Source organism: Felis catus, chromosome B4 (genome assembly GCF_018350175.1).
Source record: "Felis catus isolate Fca126 chromosome B4, F.catus_Fca126_mat1.0, whole genome shotgun sequence".
In the NCBI taxonomy this organism is placed as follows: Eukaryota; Metazoa; Chordata; class Mammalia; order Carnivora; family Felidae; genus Felis; species Felis catus.
Genome location: NC_058374.1, coordinates 46,277,758 through 46,300,659, shown reverse-complemented (window position 1 = coordinate 46,300,659; position 22,902 = coordinate 46,277,758). Strand labels below are relative to the sequence as shown.

At 35.8% G+C, this 22,902-nt stretch overlaps 1 protein-coding gene across 3 annotated transcripts in view; it reads left to right on the top strand.

Moving 5' to 3' along the window:
- Positions 1-22,902, top strand: part of LRP6 (LDL receptor related protein 6) — a 178,778-nt gene that overhangs the window by 89,872 nt on the left and 66,004 nt on the right. For all 3 annotated transcript variants that reach the window (XM_023256784.2, XM_045061385.1, XM_045061386.1), the window contains 4 exons: positions 14,717-14,913; positions 16,679-16,810; positions 19,826-20,222; positions 21,361-21,532. In XM_023256784.2, coding sequence (XP_023112552.1) covers positions 14,717-14,913; positions 16,679-16,810; positions 19,826-20,222; positions 21,361-21,532 — 898 coding nt within the window. The remainder of the gene's footprint in view (positions 1-14,716; positions 14,914-16,678; positions 16,811-19,825; positions 20,223-21,360; positions 21,533-22,902) is intronic.

The window sequence follows — 22,902 nt, the reverse complement described above, 5'->3', positions numbered from 1 at the left end:
GTTTTTGTTGTTGTTTTGTTTTGTTTTTTAAAGTTTATTCCTTTATTTTGAGAGAGAGCTCAAGTGGGGAAGGGGTGGAGGGAGGGGGAGAGAAAGAGAGAGAAAGAGGGAGGGAGAGGGAGAGGGAGAGGGAGAAGGAGAGGGAGAGGGAGAGGGAGAGAGAGAGAGAGAGAGAGAGAGAGAGAGAGAGAGAGAGAGAGAATATCCTAAGCAGGCTCCATGCTGTGAGTGCAGAGCCCAACATAGGGCTTGATCTCAGGAGATGTGAGATCATGATCTGACCAGAAATCAAGAGTCAAGACACCTAACCGACCCAGGCGCCCCTAGAGTCAGGTTTTTAAAATAAGGTTTTTAAAGAACACTTTGTTTTGTCAGTGTTATTCAGCAGCAGTAGGAAATGTGGGGGAATGGTTGGAGGCAAGTCTAGGAGGATGGATAGGAGCCAGATCATGTAGGGCCTAGTATTCATTCTAAGATAAGGCATTTGGATTTTATCCTGAAAAGTAGTAGGAGTCTTTGGAGATTTTCAGATAGCAGATTGACCTAGCTGGATTTATCTTTTAGAAGTCCCAATTTGATGGTTGTATAGAAAATGGTTTGAAGATTAGTTATAATTAGTCCTCTTCCTTAAATCTTCCAGTAAATCATCATTATTCTCAGGTGAAGCACAAACTCTTTTCATTGTGACTTAAACCATATAATTCCTTTCTCTCATTTTAGACAAATGTTCTCACCATTTCCTCCCTTGTACACTGTGCCCAATCCTGATAAACTACCTGTTGCTCTCTGAAGATGTCTATGATGACTCCTGTTTCTGCTTTGAATGGCTAGTTAGATGAAAGTGCCACTCATTTGAGATGGATTCAGAAATGTAGAATAGATTGTTTTTCCTTTCTTTACTTGTTTCTTTCCTTTTTTAAATGTGGGAAGAGAGCTGAGTTCAGCTTTGGACATGTTTGGGTTGCTTAGAGAAAACCATGGTTATGAAGTCTGGAGAGCTCTGAATATATGAGCCTGCAGCTCAGCAGAGCAGTCTCAGAGGAAGATACAGATTTATAGTCATTATCAAGTTAATGATTATTAAAGCCATGAACTATAAACATAGGGGAATTTTGCATCAGTGTCAGAGACTTAGGCAAAGATAATAACATAACAGAAACCTTGAAGAGTTTCTGCAGGGTTCAAGATTGAAAGATGTCTCAGTCTGACTGAGCTGTTGTGTGATTAACCATCGTTTTTTGCCCGGGTTTCAGGAAACCCCTCAGACCCAGGCAGATGGACATAGTTCCATCACTTACTCAGCTTGTGAAGAATCTGCTTCCCAAGGAAGCAAGTTGAAGAGATTTATGCAAATAAGTAATAATAACCATGGCTCTCCAGAGATGGTGGCTGGAGTGAGGTTGATGAGGGGGAGGAAGTGTGGGGTGAGATAAAAGGTAGGCCTCATCTGGATTCTTATTAGCATTTTTGGGAAATATATACCAGGTATGGAAGGACACATATGTTATGGCAACCATACTTGACATGATTGAGCATGTTAGGCAAAGGTCAGAGGTGTAGTTACAGCTGGCTTGTGAATGAGCACAGTGGTGTCAGAGAATAAGCAGTCTCACTATATTAACAGACTTCTTGGTGCTACCAGAAATTTGAAAAAACAATACATGAATATGCTATTATTTCTAGTGTCAAATCCCCTGCCCCCGACCTAGTGTGAATTGATTTCCAAATTAAAGCTGCAAATTGAAAAGTTATTGCCTTCTCCCTTCTGGATCTGAAAGCCTGGACTAGGAATTTGTAGACTGCAACAGAATTGACATCAACTTCCAATTAAGTACAGACCTCCCTCTGAAATACAAGCAAATAGGAAAAAAAAAAAAAAAAATAACAGGGCGCATAAGAAGATACTACAGTTCAAATGAATGACCCATATTAAGGAATCAGAGCAAATGTCTTCCTGTAATTTCCTTTAAGATAGAGGAGGAAAAAATTATCAGAGTGCAAAAGGACACAGTATACATGAAAATAGAGTAGGTAGTGTGAAAGAATACATTTAAGATCAGTAAAAACAGAATGATGATAAAGAGCATGATTGTTTAAAACAGTTTAAGCAATGGGGGATCTAGACAGATGACTAAAAAGAAATCAAATCAGTGAAATGGAATTTAACCTTGAGAAATTATCCCACAATTTGGAGAAGCAGAGATGAAAACAGTGGAAGAAAAGAAAAGATTTGGGATCTGGAGGTTGATGCAGGAGTTGTTATGTGTTACTGCAACAGAAAGCTATACAAGGGAAAATGCAAGGGAATATGCAAGATATGCAAGGAATCAAAATACACTATATTGCTCTTTCTGAAAAAGTTACTTGATATACCTCAGAATTAAAATGTAGAGCTTGAGTGAGGAAGTCAGATAAGTAAATATTTGTGAAGAAGTTAAACATGGAGTTAAATCTAGTAATTGCTGTTAATGTGCTTTTAAAACTTAATGAAACCATGAGATATTTTGAAATAGAAGATAAAAAAGTACATAATAAACATCTAAATATCAGGTGTTATCAATAAAAAAATGAGAAATGGTAGTGGGATGGTCAGATGAAGAAGAAAGACACACAGGAATAAAACCCTATTAACATCTTACCTTAATATATGGCAGTGTCAGTAGATACTTACTGTCTTATTCTTGAAGTTGGTTATCATCTAAATTAAGATCAAATATGATTTAAAAACATAAAGGTAATTAAAATTGAATAAAACAGTTTGTATATCTTCCCAAACCCTAGAGCCTAGAGACATAAAAGGAGCATATAAATTCAATCTAGTGGGAAAAGTCCATGAGAAAGGAGAGAGGAGGAGTGTAAGGAAAGAATAAAAGTAGAATATAAGAAAAGAGTATGATCAAACAGTTATGCTATTAAATATAAATTGAAGATATAAATGATACAATCTGAATGTTGAATAATGTATTTTTTAATGTTTGTTTGTTTTTGAGAGAAAGCAACAGTATGAGTGGGGGAGGGGCAGAGAGAGAGGGAGACCACAGAATCTGAAGCAGGCTCCAGGCTCTGAGCTGTCAGTACAGAGCCCAAAGAAGGGCTTGAACCCACAGACCGTGAGATCACGACCTGAGCCGAAGCTTAACTGACTGAGCCACCCAGGTGCCCGAATAATATCTTTTAAGCATACTGCCCTATTACGAACCACTCAAGTTGTAATTTTTTACTTTTACAAATAATTGTTACAATAAGGAAGAGCCTATATGAATTTGCATCTTTGATTACATCTTAGAATTAATGATTAGAAATGGGATTTATATATCAGGGTACATAGAGATTTTAAGGCCATCTTGTTTTTAGTGGAATGATTTTATTGATTTTCACTGTCACAAAGTATATGTCCACATATCATTTTTTACATTAAGTTTAAGAAAAAATGTTATTCACTTTGAAATTTTAAAATATATTTTACTTGTATTAAGTGTATTTTTTCTTTACTAGTGAGAGCAGGTATTTTCCATAGTGTTAATTATAGTGGATTCTCGTTGTTCATGGTACTTAATTCTGCAGAGTTGTTGCAAATACTGAAATAGTGAATACAGAACCAGTGCTCTTGGGAAATACAGAATTAGATTTCTGCCAGCTTGTGGTCAAAACATTTTTATCAACTGATTATTCATAATCTTTATTTTTAATGCATGTTTCTGTTTAAAAATACCTTATTTAGAGGCTCGTGGGTGCCTCAGTCATTTAAGCATCACCTGACTTGATTTTGGTTCAGGTTGCGATCTCTCAGTGTGTGGGATCGGGCCCCGTGTAGGGCTCTGCAGTGACAGCGTGGAGCCTGCTTGGGATTCTCTCCCTCCCTCTCTTCTGCCCCTGCCCTGCTCATGCTCTCCCTCCCTCCCTCTATCTCAAAATAAACAAATGTAAAAAAACCCTTATTTAATATATAATGTTGAATGTTGAACAATATGGGTGTTTAAATTATAGCACCATCATTCAATGCAGTGTTACATAGCCATCAAAAATAATGTGAAAGAAATGTTTAATAACATGGTAAAAATCTTTATGTTGTTAAACGAAAACAGGTCATTATGATGCAGCAAATGCCTCGAATTTACAACAGCTCACTTTTGTGGGGAAAAAAATCCAGAGGAGAGGGTGAGTTGGAGTCTTTCAAAATAAATTAACCATTTTCTCAAGGCAAATTCACCACTGTTACAGGGAAACGAGGACTTTGGGGCCTGCTGCATATATTCCCAGTGAAGAAGCTCAGTAACTAGGGTGCTAAATATAAATACTCTTTATTCTTGGCTTAGTGCAGGTGGCTCCATCATCTCTTGGTTTGGCTCTGCTCTTTTCCTTCTGTGCTTTGGGGCTCTATGATTTAGAGCGAGTGGATTTTTACTAAATTGTAAATTCTAAATCTTGTTGGTTAGTTGGGCCTTAACTATTTTAAAAACAGAAACCAGTTGTTCCATTCCTTGATGATTGGGAATTGCTTGTATGTGTATCTAGAGATGTACATATTGTTCATATGCACAAAATAAAGGACTAGAAAGATGCTCTTTATATTTCTTTTTCCAAATTTCTATGGGGAACATTCATGTATTTCTTCTATAATCAGGAGAAAACAAGTAATTTGGATAAAACTAAGTACTAGATTTTGATAAATTGAGTTAGATCCCTTTAATGTGTCTCTCGTTTCTACTCCAGATACAGTATTAACTGTACTTCCTGTCTGGCCTACTAGACTACAGTCTTCTTGAACACAGTGTGGTTCAGCTTGCATCATGCGAGGCCCAGTTATGTCTAAGACACTATTCAAGTTGTTTACCCATTTTTAAATTATTTATCTCACTAAATTGTAAGAGTTTTCTGGAAACACGTTTTTCATTGGGTATGTGATTTAGTAATATTTCCTGTCCATCTGTAGTTTTTGTTTTCAATTTCTTGTCAGTGTGTTATGAAGCACAGAAGTGTTTAATTTTGTAAAGTTTAATGTGTTAGTTTTTCTTTTGCTAAAAGTGTACTTGATATCTTTAGAAATTATTGCCTGATCCAAAGTCATAAAGATTTACAGCTGTGTTTTCTTCTATGAGTTTTACTGTTTTAACTTACATTTACATTTGTGCTACATTTTTTGTATGGCATCTTATACTCTTATGTCAAATTTATTCTGAAGTATTCAGTTATTTTTTGTGGTGTTCTGAGTGAATTATTTAATAAATTTCAATTTATGTATTCTTTTAAGATGCCACATCTGAGACCATATCTGTCTTTCTCTGACTTATTGCACTTAGTATAATATTACTGTTGTTGCAGGTGACAGGATTTCCCTTTTTTATGGCTGAATAGTATTCCATTGTATATATACACACCACATTTTCTTTATCCATTCATTTATCCATGGACACTTAGGTTGTTTCCGTGTCTTGGCTATTTTAAATAATGCTTTAGTGAACATGAAGATACAAGTATCTCTTGGACATATTGATTTCATTTCCTTCAGAAGTGGGATTGCTGGATCGTATGGTTCTCTTTTTAATTTTAGAGCAACTTCCTTACTGTTTTCTGTAGTGGCCGTACCAATTTACATTTCCACTATCAGTGCACACAGGTTCCCTTTTCTGCACATTCTTGTCATCATTTGCTGTCTTGTGTTTTTTTCTCTTTTTAATGGGTGCCTCGCCCTGTGGAAAGGTCTGCTGGAGGGCCTGTGGTTGAGCTGATTTATCATTTTCCTCCTCCTTATGAGGAAGCTTCTGCCACATTCCTCACAGTCCCTTAGCCTGGGGCTAAGCTGTTTTTTCTTCTGAAAATGAGATTTGAGATTCTGTCTAGGGGGTCCCTGTCTGGGTGAATCCAAAGCAGAGATCCTTGAGGGTGAGCACATGGGACATTCATCAAATACATAGGAAGCCCCACTAGGTTCAGGCAACTTTCTAGGCATTAACCATGACCATAATCCAATGCACAGAGCAGACAACATTACTGCCCTCCAGGGTTCCCGTCTAGTTGGGAGTCAGACAGTCACACTAGACGTTACAAGCAGGTAGTGTCCACAGTGCAGTTGATATGACATCATCCTGGCTTCCTCTCGAAATGGATGAATCTTCCTTCCTTCCTTTCTTCTTTTTTTTAAATTGAAGTACAGTTGACACACAATGTCACATCAGTTTCAGGTGTACAGCGTAGTGATTTGACAAGTTTATGCCTTATGTTATGCTTGCCACAAGTGTAGCTACCATCTGTCACCATACAATTCTTTCACAGTATCATTGACTGTATTCCCTATGTGTTATCTCTTGTCTTTTTGATGGTAGCCAATTTGCAAATATTTTCTCCCACTCAGTAGGTTACCTTATTTTGTTAAGCACTTCTTTTGTTGTGTAGCGCTTTCTAGTTTAATGAAGTCCCACTTGCTTATTTTTTATCTTGTTGCTTGTGCTTCGGGTGTCCTATCCAAAAAATTGTTGTCAAGAAGCATGCCAAGGAGCTTTTTCCCTGTGTTCTTTTCTTCTAGGAGTTTTATGTTTTTCAGGTCTTAGGTTTAATCCATTTTGAGTTAATTTCTGTAAATGGTATTAAGATAGGGTTCTAGTTTCATTCTTTTACATGTGAATGTCTAATTTTCCCTGCATCATTTATTGAAGAGGCTGTTTTTTCTCTACTGACTATTCTCGGCTTTCTTGTCAAATACTAATCGTATCGATTTCTGTATTTTTCATTGCTAGTATATAGAAATGCAGTTTATTTCCATATATTGACCTTATATACTGTAACTTTACTGAATTAATTAGGCCTGGGAGTCTTTAAAAAAATATTCTTTAGTATTTTCCACTCGTAGAATCATGGACTGTGAACAATGACAGTTTTACTTCTTCCTTTCCAATCTAGATGTCCTCTATTCCTGTTTGATTGTACTGACTAGGTCCTCTGTTACAGTGTTGAATAGAAGACATCCTTGTTTGTTCCTGATCTTTGGGGGAAAATAATTTATTATTATTATCTTTTTTTTTTTTTTTTTTTTGCCATTGAGCATGATAGCAGTAGGTTTTTTTTGTAGACCCCTTTTGTGGAAGTTTCCTTTTATTCCTGGTCTCTTCACAATTTATACCATGACAGAGTATTATATTTTGTCCAATCCTGTTTAGTATTAGCAATAGATACTACCAGTGCTTTTAGCAGTAGATTCAGTCTATGGAGATGATTATATGATTTTATTTTTTAAATTGTGAACATGATGAATTGCATTAATTGTTTTTAGTTGTTAAACCAGTCTTGCGTTCTTGGGGTAAATCCCATTTGGTTGTGGTTTAGAATCCTGTTTAGATGTTAAGAGATTCAGTTTCTGACAATCTGTTGAGGATTTTAACGTCTTTATTCATAAGAAGTATTGGTCTGTAGTTGATTTTTCTTATCCTGCCTTTGTCTGGCCTTGGTGTAATACTAACCTCATGGAATGAGGTGGGAAGTGTCCCCTCTTCCACTGTTTCCTGGAAGAGTGTGGGATAGATTGATATTATTTCTCCAGTAACTATTTCGTAGAAGCCATCAGTGAAGCCATCTAGGCCTGGGGATTTCTTTATGGGAAGATTTTAAGTTGTTAAGTCAATTTCTTTAATTGTATTGGGTCTTTAGATTTTTTTTTAATTTCTTCTTGATTCACTTTTGTTTGTTTCTTTCCAGGAATATTTCCATTTTATCCGAGTTGTCTACATTGGCATAAAGCTATTCGTTGTATCTCCTTATAATCCTTTTAATTTCTGTTAGGTCAGTTGTGATGTTCTTCTTGTATACATGATTTTATTCACAAATTGCCCAATTTATGTCTTTTCTCTTTTTTGGGAGGCCAGTCTGAGTCTAGCTAAAGGATAGTCAATTTTGTGAATCTTTTCATAGAACTCACATTTAGTTTTACTGAATTTGTCTTCCTCTACTGTTTTTGTGTTTTAATATGCCATTGATCACTACCCTAATATTTTTGTTTTCTTATGCTAGCTTTGGATTTAGTTTGCTCTTTTTTTTCTAGTTTCTTAAGCTTGAAGCTTAGTTTATTGATTTGTAATTAGCTTCTTTTCTAATATAGGCACCTAAAGGGTAAATGTATAGAATTTACCCTAGGAAGTTCTAGGGTAACTTAGAACCCTAGTATTTTTTGCAAAGTTAATGTATGTTGTATTTTCATTTCCCTTTATCTCAAAACATTTAAAAGAACTTCTTGTGATTTCTTCTCGGGCCCATTGCTTATAGAGAAGACATTAAGAATTTAGAAAATTCTCATTTGTGGACTTCTCATATATTATTGTTGTAGATTTATTAATGAATTCTGTAGTTCTCAGAGAATATACTTCATATGATTCAGTCTTTTAAAGTGAATTGAGACTTGTTCTGTGACCTAGTATGTGGTCTCTCCTAGAGTAACTTCCTTGCATAGTTTGAAGAATGTATATTCTCTTGTTATTGGATGGGACTTTTCTGTAGAGGCTAGTTTATATTGGTTAATAATGTTCAGATTTCCATATCCTTAATGTTTTCCTGTCTAGTTCTTTTTCTTCTTTTTCTTCTTCTTTTTTTTTTTTTTTTTAAGATTTTATTTTTAAGTAATCTCTACTCTCAACGTTGGGCTCAAACTTACAACCTTGTGATCAAAGTTGCATGCTCTTCCAACTGAGCCTACCAGGTACCCCATTTCTGCCTAGCGGTTCTAAACTTTATTAACGTAAGAGTAGGATGTTGAGATCTTGGACTGTTAATGTTGAACTATTGATCCATTGCTGTCAGTTTTTTCATTTGTTTGAGGCTCTGTTTTTATGTGTGTATATGTTTATAGTTGTATCTTCCTCATAATTTGATCCTTTGTCATAAAATGTGCTTCTTCTTTACCTCTTATATACTTTTTGTCTTGAAGTATATATATTTTTTTGTAGACAGCATATAGTTGAATCTTGTTTTGTTTTACCTAGTCAAACAATCTTTGTCTATCTAGATAGAAGTATTTTTTTTGAAAAGGAAAAACTGTATCTATTTAAAGGGTTCAGCCTTTTGCCTTTTGATTGAAGTGTTTAATATATTCACATTTAGTGTTATTAATGATATGGTTGGGCTTACAGCTGACATTTTGATGGTGGTTTTTTTTTTATATCTTTCTTTTTTGTTTAGTTTTGGCTCTTTTTTGCCTCCTTAAGTAGATACTTTCTGGAGTGCCATTTTAATCCCTTTGCTGATTTTTAAAAACTATATTTTGGACAATAAAATAATTTTAATGTTATTCTAGTGCATTTTTTGCATTTTGTCAAAAAATACTTTATGATAATACTGGGTCAATTTCTGTAAAGTATAGAAGTTTTACTCTAGTATAACTCCATTTCCTCCCTCTTTTTTGCTATTGTCATTTGTATTACATTTCTGTTGTAACCAATATGAAGTCACACTAATTTTTGCTTAATAAGATCTTACGTGTTTTAAAGGGTTAAAAAGAAAAAAGGAGAAAGCATTATTTGTAGTCTTTTGTATTAACGCACATATTTGCGGTTTCTGGTACTCCTTCATGCTTCCTAAGGATTTAAGTTCCCATTTGGTGTCCTGCTCCAATATAATTTTATTCTTTCCCATGTCCTTTGTGTTCCATATCTTTTACTTTTTAAACTTTTTTTGTGCTATTTCTTTTTGATTTTTAAAAATCCCCCCTTAGGGATGTAATATACAGCATAATGACTATCCTTAACACTGCTATATGATACAGGAAAGTTGTTGAGAATAAATTCCATGAATTCTCATCACATAGAGAAAAGACTTTTTCTTTTCTTTTTAAAAGTTTCTACATGATGAATATTAGCTGAATCTATTATAATCATTTCACAATATATGCATACCAGATCATCATGTTGTATGCTTTAAACTTTATAGTGATGTATGTCAATTATTTCTCAAAACTGAAAAAAAATCACAAAAAATTCCTCCTTTTCACCTTCTTTTTCTGTTTCCTTATTTTTTAAATTGATTTCTTGTGTTATTTCTACTTTAGACTTCATTTCTGAAGTGATTTATTCTTATACTTCTAATTCTTTTCATCCTGTCACCTCAGTTTTGAAGTTTGTAATTTTGTTTTATTCTTTTATGGCTAGTATGAAAGTATTATTTTGCAGTAGGTGATAAATTTTATTCTAGAGCCATATATTTCTGTCATATTTTAATTGTAGGAATGTTATTTTTTATTTTGTTTTGAATATTAACTTTTTAAAAAAATGTTTAACGTTTCTTTTACTTTTGAAAGAGAGAAAGAGACAGACAGACAGACTGTGAGCAGGGGAGGGGCAGAAAGAGAGGGAGACACAGAATCCAAGGCAGGCTTCAGGTTCTGAGCTGTCAGCACAGAGCTTGATGTGGGTCTCAAACCCGTGAACTGTGAGATCATGACCTGAGCCGAAGTTGGATGCTTAACTGACTGAGCCACCCAGACACCCCTTGAATATTAGCTTTTAAAATGGGATTTGCCCTTAATACCTTTATTATTTTATTTTCATGTATAATTATTTTTCTTAAACTTGTCAAAGAAGGCAGTGTTCGTCATAACTTTTATAACTTCACAGAACTCTTGTGTGTGTTTCAAAATATGGCAGCTTGCTTTCTGAGATTTACTGGCTCTGTTTCCTCCTCCCACTTTTTTCTGTGCCTTGTTTTTCCATCATCTCTCATTTTTCATTCTACTACCAGTAATTTATCTTCAGTATGGAGCTTTGTCTGGAAGGTCAGCTTTAAGAGTTCATAGTGGGTTAAAGTGCACTAGCCCCTTTAGTGCCAACCGTGGATTCATTGTATTTCCTCATTCTTGGAGTGGCCAGAACCCTTCCTAGTCAGCTGACTTTCTCAGATTTGTTTGCACTGCTTTCCATTGTTACCTAACTTGTTTTTAGGTCTCCCAAATGCCCTATTGTTTCTTTATGATTCCTCCTGCAGAAGTGCTGATGCCAATCAGATCTTATGGCTCTTGGTAGTTTTCCATGCCTTTTTGTATTTTGAGGTTTTTGGTGATATATTATGTTATGTTATGTTATGTTATGTTATGTTATGTTATGTTATGTTATGTTATGTTATGTTATGTTATATATATGTGTGTGTGTATATATATATATATATATATTTTTTTTTTTTTTTTTTTTTTTTTTGCCTAGCTCTGTTGTGAATGGATTTTCAGTTTTGCTACCTAGAGTTGCTCTCTCTGTTTTTATGTGGAGGACTTGTGGAGATTTTTTAAAACCTGTGCTGCTACCAGTACTGTCACATTCTTTTTTTTATTGTTATTATTTGAGAGAGAGAAGAGAGAAAATGCAAGCAGGGGAGTGGGGAGAGGTAGAGAATCTTAAGCAGGCTCCACACTCAGCATGGAGCCTGACACGGGGCTCTATCCTGCAACCATGAGATCATAACCTGAGCTGGAATCAAGAGTTGGACGCTCAACCCTTAATACTTTTCATGTCTTAACCATCCAGGTGCCCCTACTGCTGTCATCTTCTTAGGTGTTAAAACAACTTCCCTATGGGAGCTCCCTTCCGAGGTTAGGTTCACATGTCAAAATTTATGACAGTAGTACTTTGGTATGACTAAACAAAGATTTATTACCCACACAGGTGGGGGAAATTCTGAGACAGGGGCAGAGGACAACTTTCTGGGAAGAGGTCCAGAAACAGAGAAAGTGAATGCAAGTGCGCAGGTGTTCTATAAAGGATAAGTCCAGTTGGTGCAGAATTTAAAAGAGGAACCCACCAAACATGGAATATGAAAGAGATAGCAAGGGGCTCATGTACTTGGGGGTATTGGCGGGGTTGAGTCCCTATCAGTACACTGCTGATAATGACAGATACAGGGAAGGGATGACACTCAGAGGTTGTCAGCACTAAATCAAAACATCAACAGGGGTCTCAGTTTCTTTCCTTTGGTCTTCATAGTAGAGATCCATTTTTTAACTCTTGTTGTTGTGGCCTACTGCTGAAGAATGGGGCTTTGATCTTGCCTGCCATGTTTGTTTTTGGTACCCATGACTAATTTCTCCTTGGAGAAACTTACATTTCCAGGGAGAAACCAAGTAGGCCTATTTAGTAATCCCAACCAGAGAGATTAAAGGTGAAGACTATGTATTATCTCCACTTTGAGTAACAAGTCACTGTTGGTTGGATGAATCAATGAATGACCAAAAACTATGTTAAGAATAAGTGAGGAGCCCCTGGGTGGCTCAGTCTGTTAAGGGTCCGACTTTGGCTCAGCTCATGATCTCACGGTGTGAGTTCGAGTGCTGTATCAGGCTCTGTGCCAGCAGCTCAGAGCCTGGAGCCTGTTTTGGATTCTGTGTCTCCCTCTCTCTCTGTTCCTCCCCAGTGCTCTCTCTCTGTCTCTGTCTCTGTCTCTCTGTCTGTCTCTCTCTCTAAGATAAATAAACATTAAAGAAAAAAAGAATGAATAATAGCCTTCTTAACTCTGCTTTCTGTTCAGCTCTATTAATTACATATATCACTTAAGGTATCTAATTTTATCAAGTATTTACTGAGTGTCTAATCATTCCACCTAATTTGGGCACAGTGAGATCCTGGGAATATAAATAAGCAGTCTAGTATTTACTTGACTCTGATATGATATTGATTTTAAGAACTTTTTTATTTACAAACTAATACAGGAAATGTGCAACTTCAGTTGTAAAATGTTACCCCATCTCAGAAATGTTAAAATGTTGAAAAATATATCCTGCAACTGAGGAATTATTTATGAAATGTTTATAAATGGCCAAGCATAATGCTAAATGCTTTTGCACATATTATCATTTAACCTTTAACTCAGTGAGGGTAGATTATCCTTCATTTGCAGATAAAATAAAGCTTGCAGAAATGGTGTAAGTAGTTAAGTGTTAGAGGGACGTTGAACTCAGGTCTATCTCATTTCTGACCGATACATAAATCTTTTCAGCCAATATATAAAATTAGTGTATCTTTTAGGGAAGGTTTTTATTTTTCCTGTCTGTTTTCCTGTGTTTACTTCAAAGAGTGAATTTTAACTTTTTATTTAATGATATACACGACTTAGAAGGCTTTTTTTCCTTCCAAAGTTTTTCAAAGATCTGATTATGGAATTTGCAGTTCTTTAAGATGGTTAATGAAATGCTAAGTAATTTAGGTTTTTTTTTTTTCTTTTTTTTTTTTTAACTATTCCTCATTTTTCAGTTGGATTGCTTGTCTTTCTTGGCAGCTTCTCAGGGCTCTTTTAATGTCTTACCATACTGAATTTTTGGTCGATTTTAGTGTGAAATAATGTAGACCTATTTAAATTTGGACTTAAACTATGATATCACTCTTATAAATGACATAATCCCTTTAGTAAATTCAATGAAGCCATTCATTTAGAAAGTGGAAGAAACCACCTCAGAAGTTGACATTGTGACAGTTCTTTTGGGGAAATGAGAAGGAAAAGTAATCTGCTAGGGAATAAAGAAAAATGGGAGGATAAAATTGTGGTGATGTGGGCTGGCAGAATTGGGATGAGTTTCTAAAATAGAAATTTGTTTGGTAAACTAGTCATGCTATCTTGTGTTCAGTTTTTTAAAAATCTAGCCTGAATTTAAAACACCTTAGTCTAGGACCATTCCATGTGCAATAACAGATACTAACTCTGCTTAGATAAAAATTATCATACTGCCCTTGAATTTAATTTAGTATGCTGGTAGTCTTCCTCAGTATTTGAGATCATCATGTAATATCCAGGACCTGAAAATTGGATTATCTTCCCAGAAATATGTGATGCTCTTTATTTCTCTTCAGTTTCTTATATTTTCCATTCCTCTCTCCCAGACTATTTATGAAAATATTATATTTGATATTAGGTAAACATCAAATAATTTTTTTCTTGAATATTATTTCGGCTCAGAACGTGATTTACTAATCAGGAGTGTATACTAATAATTCTCCATGACACTGCAAAGTTCTGTGGTTGCGCAGTAATCAAGCTGTGTATTTTAACTTTGGTATAGTATGGATGGCTTGTGAGATTTTTGGGTCTGCTTTGTCTCATGAACACAATGCCTGTGGCAGCACTTGTTCTTTTTGCTACCTGACTTGTGGAGGTCAAGTAACCAGATAGCAGAAAGCAAGCAGAAATGATCATTTGCTGGAGCTAGACTGGGTTTTGCAGAAACAGCTCCACCAGAACACCTTTTTAAGCCCTTTCAAGTATATGTTTTTACTTTTGTTTATCGAAACCATAAATGATGGGAGAAGAAACAGGCTCAGGTTCTTTGTTTTTACACCTCAAGAAGGGGAAAACCTATTGCAGATTTAAAACTATTTCACAGTGCCAGCTGTGAGTAAGCCCTGGGATTTTTCTTTTTGCCGTAACAATTTTGGCCACCTGTCTCCTAATGAATTTTGTGGAAGGCTGGAAGATGTGAGTCCAGAGGTGGAAATTGACAGTTGTGCTAATACTGGGAGCTTCTCTCTGCTAGCTTGTAGTGAACATGGGGCCTGTTGCCAAGTGCTTGGGGGTTTTGGACACCATGAAAATACGTTCAAATTTACTGTGTGACTTATTTTCATAGGTGTATTTGACCTTAAGACATGTGTTACTTGGGATTTGTATGTGTTATTGCAGACTGTAAGACTGTTTTAATGGGCAAGATCAAATTTTGATAAAAGAAATTTCAGAAATGTTTGAGTTTTTCTGTTCTTGTTAATAGGCAGGCAGTGGTTAAAGGTTCCCTTCCACATCCTTTTGCCTTGACATTATTTGAGGACACATTGTACTGGACTGACTGGAATACACACTCTATTTTGGCTTGCAACAAGTATTCTGGCGAGGGTCTGCGTGAAATCCATTCTAACATCTTCTCTCCCATGGATATACATGCCTTCAGCCAACAGAGGCAGCCAAATGGTAAGTGATCTTGATTTTTAAATTGCAAGTTGGAATAGCTTTAGCACTCAGATGTCTGGCTTTAGTGAGGGCAGGAGGAGAGAGGACGTATCCAAAGGTAGTGGAAAGGAATGAAACATAGGAAAAATGTCAAAATATAATTCAGGTTAAGCAGCAGCCTAAACCATTTGTAGCTTGTTATCTATCACTGTTGGCCAACTCAGCCCTTTGTTTGGGTCTGGGATTATAGTGGTAGAGAAGAGAGAAAATAAAAAACTGAGATAGCTAACTAAGCTTATACACAAATGCGTTTCTTGTTTATATTATTTCTCTCTAATGTGTGTTTGATTTTGTTCAGATGGGTGTGTTTGAAAACAAACTTTTCTTAAAAAGAAACCTCTGTGAATGAATCTAACTACCTCAGGTTGCCTAATAAAATACCTGCTTAAGCTTTTCTATGCACACTCTCTCTCCACCTCCCCTCCTTTTTTCTTAGTTTTGCTTCTATTTTTGGTCAACCTTTGCAGTGACTTGAGCTTTGGCTGCTGGCAACAATTTATTGTAAGAGAGGGATAGAATTAGGTTTAAAAGGAATATGAGAATGTTAAGTGTTTGGCACTTGTATATAAATAAATGTCTGGCATTTGTCTGAGTGTATTTCAGATTGTATTCCAAAGCCAAAAATGAAGGGTTTTTTTGGATTATGCATTGCTTTGTATTAGTTCTGTCTGTTTAGGGGGAGATAGTCAAATATTGAATGTGTTATATTGCAATCTGGTGATCATGAGTCCATAAGAATGTTTTTAAATGTAGGGGTTGGCCTTTTGTAAAAATGTATGAATTTTTCTTCCTATGCTTAGCATATTTTAGAGAATTTCCTTTTTGTTTGTTTGTTTTTTGATTTTGTTTAATGGTACGGTTGGTCTTTTGTTTTACTAGTTTGAGAATTTGCGGTTATTACTGCTTTCATCTTTCATATTTTGTTGGTCTCCATTTTATGTTGATTTTTTTCTATGAATATTATTTAAATCCATCCCTTTCCATAGTTTCTACAAGTGTGCTAATTAATCCCCGCTTCTCAGTTTTCTCTTTTAGTCTATTATGTTTATCTTTTCCATGTTAATATTTCCACAGTATTTTTCAACATTCTAGTTATTTTTCTTGGCTTTCAGTACCCTCCACCACAATTTGTTCCCATTCTCTGTGCTCACTTAGGTTTAGCTCTTACTAGTCAACAGAAACCTTAATATCCAGTTAGACTATTTGCCTTAATGTCTCACCCAGTGTACAGTCTCTAAGCTTTTATTCATACAGTTTTACCACATTTGAAATGTTCTCCTGTCTATCCTTCCTATTCTTCAAGGATCGTGTTGTGTCCTACATCTTCAATGAAGGTTTTCTTCTTTAATCCTTAGTGATTTATTTTCCATTTGGTTCAGTAATATTTAAAGTCTATAATGTATAAGATAGCACATAATTTCATTGTTTTATATTGTTTCCTAGTTTGTTAATTTTGGCATACAGACTAGATTGTAAGCTCTTTTAGGGCAGGGGTCTCCTGTTTATTTCTTGTGTATTCCTCTCAAGGTACAAAATGATAAGTCAATTCTCATTGATTAATTTCCTTCCTTGCAGATGTTTTGGTAGTCAAGCCACCTGGATGACATTTGGTAATAATTTGGTTTATCACAGTTGCTCTTGTTATGGTTGTTAACCTTTGTGTACCTAGCGTGAGGGAGGGCATCCATAATCATTGGTATTAATCAGTGTGATTTATATTTGACAGCTACAAATCCATGTGGAATTGATAATGGTGGTTGTTCCCACTTGTGTTTGATGTCTCCAGTCAAGCCTTTCTATCAGTGTGCTTGCCCAACCGGGGTCAAACTCCTGGAGAACGGAAAAACCTGCAAAGATGGTAAGAAGGTGGTCTCCCAGAAGGAAAAATTTTAGATAGCAGTTGGAATTCTGTATGATTTATTTTATTTCTCTATCATAAGCTCTGTAGATTACAGTGTTTTGGGAGAGTAGTCACTTAATCTCTGCCTTCACAGTTGGTTATATAACAAGGGTGTTCTGTATTTGAGGGCGTCTCTTTAATACTATTTTATAAATTAGTATTTCAACTAAATTTTTAACGTGCTATTTTTGAAAAAAATTAGGTGCTATTTCATTTTTCACGAGATGTCAGCCATTGATATCACAATTGATTTTTGTGAAAATGAATATTACTTTTCTTAAAAAATGTATTTTTAACAGTAGGTTGCACTTGAAAATAAAGAACCTCAGTGAAAGAAACAATATTTACTAAACTTCTAACTATAAAGACTATCATGGGGTAGATAAATTTTCTAAAAGTTTATTGGATGCTATTTTTAATTGCCTTTTAACAACAGAAGTGCTTTCAGAAGAAGAAGAAAAAAATTCCAGTTTCTACTATTTAAAGCAAGCAACCTCTTTCTGTACCTAACCACTGCTACTTCTGCTTACTCTCTTTACTTCCCCTACAGAGAGAGGGCACATTGGAGAAGTATGTTTAATTAGGACATTTCAAGAGACTTGTGCTTTGGGAGAACACCAGTTTTTCTCTTTTTCTTCTTAATGAGAATGTTATTCTTCTTTCTTACCCTATGGCTAGCTATCTGGTTTTCTAGCCACCAGCAAGACCTAGTAAGAAAATTGTTATATTTAGCAGTGACTTCTTTATCTAACTCTGAAAAGCAGAAGCCTTTATTTCAGTTGGGTTAGAGTGTTCCTGGCAAGGGGGTCAGGGAGTCAGAGAGATGGAATTGAGTTGGTGTACAGGATATTTGTCATGACTTGGCATTGATAAATTATCCTCCTAGTCAAAGGTGAAGCTGGCTGACTCTTGTCAGGCGGTTTCCATGGCAAACAATAATTTGGTTTCAATTTAAAACAAAAGGTTTTTGTAATGTTGCTTTTTTGTTTAAAACATGTAGCCTGACTTTAAAACAGAGGATTTATTTTAGTAATAGTGGTCTGTCTACTCCCTCACAGCAGTGTAAATGTACATGTTTAACTAGTATTTAAAATTTTAGATGTACATTTGGCGTGTAGTAGCTTTAAGTTAACTATTCTATTTTGATCACCTTGCTCAAATTAACAGCTTCACTTTCTGTGACTTCTTTGTTTGCAAAGTTTGGGCTGGCTCTTTTTGGTAGTTAGCAGAGGCAGTGAATGGTACAGTTATGCCTGCTTGGTGCCTGCTGTGGTATTTAGGGCTGTATTTTCTCTAAGATGAAGTTTATCTATAGTTATCAAGTCAAAAAGTTGATCTTGAGAGCTTGACTCCTCTTCATATTTTTTTTTGCAACTATAATTCCAGATTGCTGTGAAACTTAATACCAGTGTTTTATTTAAAAATTTTTTTTTCCCTAATATTCTTGAGAGAAAGAGACAGAGCACGAGCTAGGTGAGGGGCAGAGAGAGAGAGTGAGAGAGACACAGAATCCGAAGCAGGCTCCAGGCTCGGAGCTGTCAGCACAGAGCTCAACATGGGACTCAAACTCATGAACTGCGAGATCAGGACTTGAGCCGAAGTTGGATGCTTAACTGGCTGAGCCCTCTAGGCGCCCCACCCGTATTTTCTTTTAGACTCACTTCTTTGGGAATCTTTTTTCAGTCTTTCAGATATCAACTTGCTTACTATCTTTTATAGTTATATGACTTTTTGCTGGTGCCTTACTTGGACACTAAAAATCAAAACAAAAAAAAGATTGAATTTAATGTTCTCATTCTCAGCTATGTTTTTATTGAATATTATTTTGGGTTTAAAACATTTCATAAGCAAATCTGACTTAAAACTCAGTGAAATAAAAATTTGAGTGTTTCTTTTTTACTGATAATATATTAGCTAATATTTATCCAGTGCATGTTCAGCACGTTCCTGAATTTTACATTCATGTTATTTTTAAAAAATGTTTTTTTATTTTTGAGAATAGAGAGTACAAGCAGGGGGGAGAGGTAGAGAGAGATGGGGACAGAGGATCGGAAGCGGGCTCTGTGCTGACAGCAGTGAGCCCAATGCGGGACTTGAAATCACAAACTGTGATGAGATTATGACCTGAACTGAAGTTGGCCACTTAACCGATTGAGCCACCCAGGCTCCCATACATTGATCTTGTTTAATCCTCACAGCAACCCTGTGAGAGATAGATAAAGAAAACTAGGTTTAGGGAGATCAAGTTTTGCCTAAGTTTGTATAGGAACTTGAATCTGTTTCTATCAGATCTACAGCTCTTACTCTTAACCACTGTTTTGTTAACTGATTCCCTCTCTTTGCTACTGCTTTCCTTCACCTAGCCTTCTTTGTTCTTAATTATGTCAGGCATTGCCTTATAGTTCTCTTTGTTAAAACAGCTTTACTGAAATATAATTTGCATGCTATAAACTTCAGTCACTTCAAGTATACAATTCACCACGCTTTTTAACTAATTTACAGTTGTACAACCATCAGTCTACTTTTAGAATATTCTCATCAGATACAAAAGACCTTTGTCTTGGATTTATTTACCTTTTTAAACATACTTCTTGAACAAAGGACCTATATCCTATGTCTCCTTCCTCCTTTAATATTCAACTACTTAACTTCTTAGTCATTACTTAGTCGTTATTCATTATACCTTTTAAGTAACTGTTATTAATTTCAGGACCTATATAACGAATGAAAATAGAGAAGGAATCAAAACTTGATTTGGAGAGCTGAGCCATTATAGAGCTTGGCCTTGTAGTCAAGCTATTCCTAGTTCATTATGTTTACTTTCCATTTCCACCCTAAATAGACCCTGGGTATCCTTTTGTACCCCTTTACTTTTCAATTCCTGAAGAGGTTCTGCATTCTTTATTTAGAATGACTAAATTTTACCTGTGGGTTTCAATTTTTTTCTTCGTTTATTTCACTTTGTCGTTCTAGGTGCCACTGAATTACTGCTTTTAGCCCGAAGGACAGACTTGAGACGCATTTCTTTGGATACACCAGATTTCACAGACATTGTTTTACAGTTAGAAGACATCCGTCATGCCATTGCCATAGATTATGATCCTGTGGAAGGCTATATCTACTGGACTGATGATGAAGTGAGGGCCATACGCCGCTCATTCATAGATGGATCCGGCAGTCAGTTTGTGGTCACCGCTCAAATTGCGCATCCTGATGGTATTGCTGTTGACTGGGTTGCCCGAAATCTTTATTGGACAGACACTGGCACTGATCGGATAGAAGTAACAAGGCTCAATGGGACCATGAGGAAGATCTTGATTTCAGAGGACTTAGAGGAACCCCGGGCTATTGTGTTAGATCCCATGGTTGGGTAAGAAATTATGCCAATAGAAAATTTTGCCTGGTGTTTCTGTTTTCTACAGGTTTCTAAAAACATTGACAAAAACAATATGAAGTATATATTGGTTTTCAATAAACAGCTCTTTAGTGGCTGTTCATTTTTAGAACATACTGATTGGAATAAAATCTCAAATTAAAGAATTCTTAGTTTTTTTTTTCCTTGAATGATTTGAATAGTTTTTCTTTATAAATTAAGTCAGTACTTGCTGACTTTGGGTGTTGGCTACAGATTTTGCCGAGGTTGCATCATGACCATGAAAAATGTGGAAAGAAATTGTTTTCAGATCTCTTTCTCTTCCTCTAGAAGATTTAATTCCATCCCATTTTTAGTACTTCTAGAATGATATGGTAAAGGATATATCTAACTTTATATATCCCAAGATATATGAATGACTTGAAAAAAAATTTTTTTTTGTCAGAACACCCTGACCACAACCCAGGGAAACATAGCTCTCTGTATACTCACCAATGTTATTTGTTACTATGAAACTCACTCTGAGGGTGAACATGGTGACAAAGTATTACACTTCAGTGTATATCAATGCCTTAGAGCTACTTAAACTCCCAGCAATCACAGCAGTTACTTAGCACTACAAAAAGAATTAGTTATTTTAGGAATTCAGTTTGTCATCTGAATATTACTACTGGGATAGCCTTTTTGTGTCAGAGGTGACAAGCCAGCAAGAAGAAGAGATGACTGGGGCGCGTGGCTGGCTCAGTTGGAAGAGCATGTGACTCTTGATCCTCCGGGTCATGAATTCAAGCCCATTGGTGGGGTGGAGATTACTTAAATAAAAAGTTTGGAAAAAAGAGATGACTATTAATGGGAAGGAGCACAAAATATTTTGGAAAAACATAACTAAAAATGAAATCTTATTATTGGAAGGCATTATCAGTTCTAGAAAACACTGATCTGAAAATTTCCTACAAGCATATGCACTGCTATTATGTCTTAAACATAACTTTTGAGTGTGTTTAAGTCCTATTTTTTTCCCTTCTGTGGTGTTAACTGATACCAGTGGAATATGAGGGATGGACCTCACCTTTAGGATATCTGAAAGTTACAGTTTATTATCTGTGTTTAGCTCATTTTCTGTGTACTTCTGTAGGTACATGTATTGGACTGACTGGGGAGAAATCCCGAAAATTGAGCGAGCAGCTCTGGATGGTTCTGACCGAGTAGTGTTGGTTAACACTTCTCTTGGTTGGCCAAATGGTTTAGCCTTGGATTATGATGAAGGCAAAATATACTGGGGAGATGCCAAAACAGACAAAATTGAGGTTTGTTTCTCACTTTTTCATTTTAAAACCAGTTTTGTAATGGTTTTTGAGTTGATGTTAATTTGATGCAGATATTCTTGCCTCTTGTCTGGGGTGCCAGAGGTATCTTTTATGGAAATTTTATTCAGCCTTCAGGATTCTAGGCATTATGTATTTTCTTCCACTGAACTCTGATAGATATCTGAGCTATACTGGTATGAAAAGTGGATATTCCTCTATTTCTAGTCCTAAAAGCTTACATGACTGATTTCCCTCATTATGGATAAAGCCACTGCTCGAATTTCCTAGGGACAGTTTCTGCACAAATCAAATATTATATAAGATGTATACTGGGAGAGCTGGTAGTCCTGTCAGGAAAACAGCCCATTTGTGTACATATAACCTCTTTTTGTTGTTACTGGTGTTGGGGGCAGGTAGTGTCATATATTGTTAAGATGGTTACATGCAAATAGTTTTTAAATTGATTTATGAGCTGTCTAGAAGAAAGATTAATTAACCAAAGCTTGGGGAAATATTTACTAAATGGTAGAATTAAGTTGTAGCAGTCACAATAGAATTATGGTCGAAATAACTAGTGGTGAATATTTTACCACAGTGTTTTGTAAATGGCACATAAGTTGACGTTGAATGTGAACTCTAAATTTCACAACTTTGAGTTAGGCTGTGCTAGAGGTCTTATGGATCACATTCTTAAATCAGTTTCTTTCACGATATTTCTTTGTGGGGGGATGTGTGACTTCTCATATAAGGAATGGCTTGGAATGGCTCATCAGAGCCACAGCACATAATCTCCTAACAGATAGATAATTTGGGCTGCAGAATTTTAGAAAGGTAATTCTTAGGAGTGCCAGGGACTCTGAGGGAATAATGAATTAAAGGGCCTTCCTTTCAGAATGGAAACTTGGAATAGAAGAACCCATTAGTGTTCCACAGGCTCAAATACTGCAAACTGCATCTCTTATTCTTGCAGCTGGTTTGCATTAATAGGAGATTTTCATAGACTTGACTATATAAATTTTCTCCCTGTTGTTAGTGGTTCACTGCCTCCCCCCTCCTTAAATCCAAGTTAGGGTTTGAATCTTTAACAGCTTAGAAGGCAGTGCTAATGAGACCAAAGTTATGATTTCATTTTTTTTTTTTTTAAGACAGGCTATTAGCTTCACTTGGGTCAGCTCGAGTACAAACTGCATACTCGTTCCCAAGCAGTTCACAGATGTATATTGTTGATCAGCTATGGACTGTACATGAGGGTATAGGTATTGCTACTCTTAGAAAAATAGTTAAAAGCTCCTATGTCCTACAAGAACGTTTGTAGGGAAGAACACTTGATTTATTATTTTGTAGGGATTTAAAAATTCTATACTTGGTAT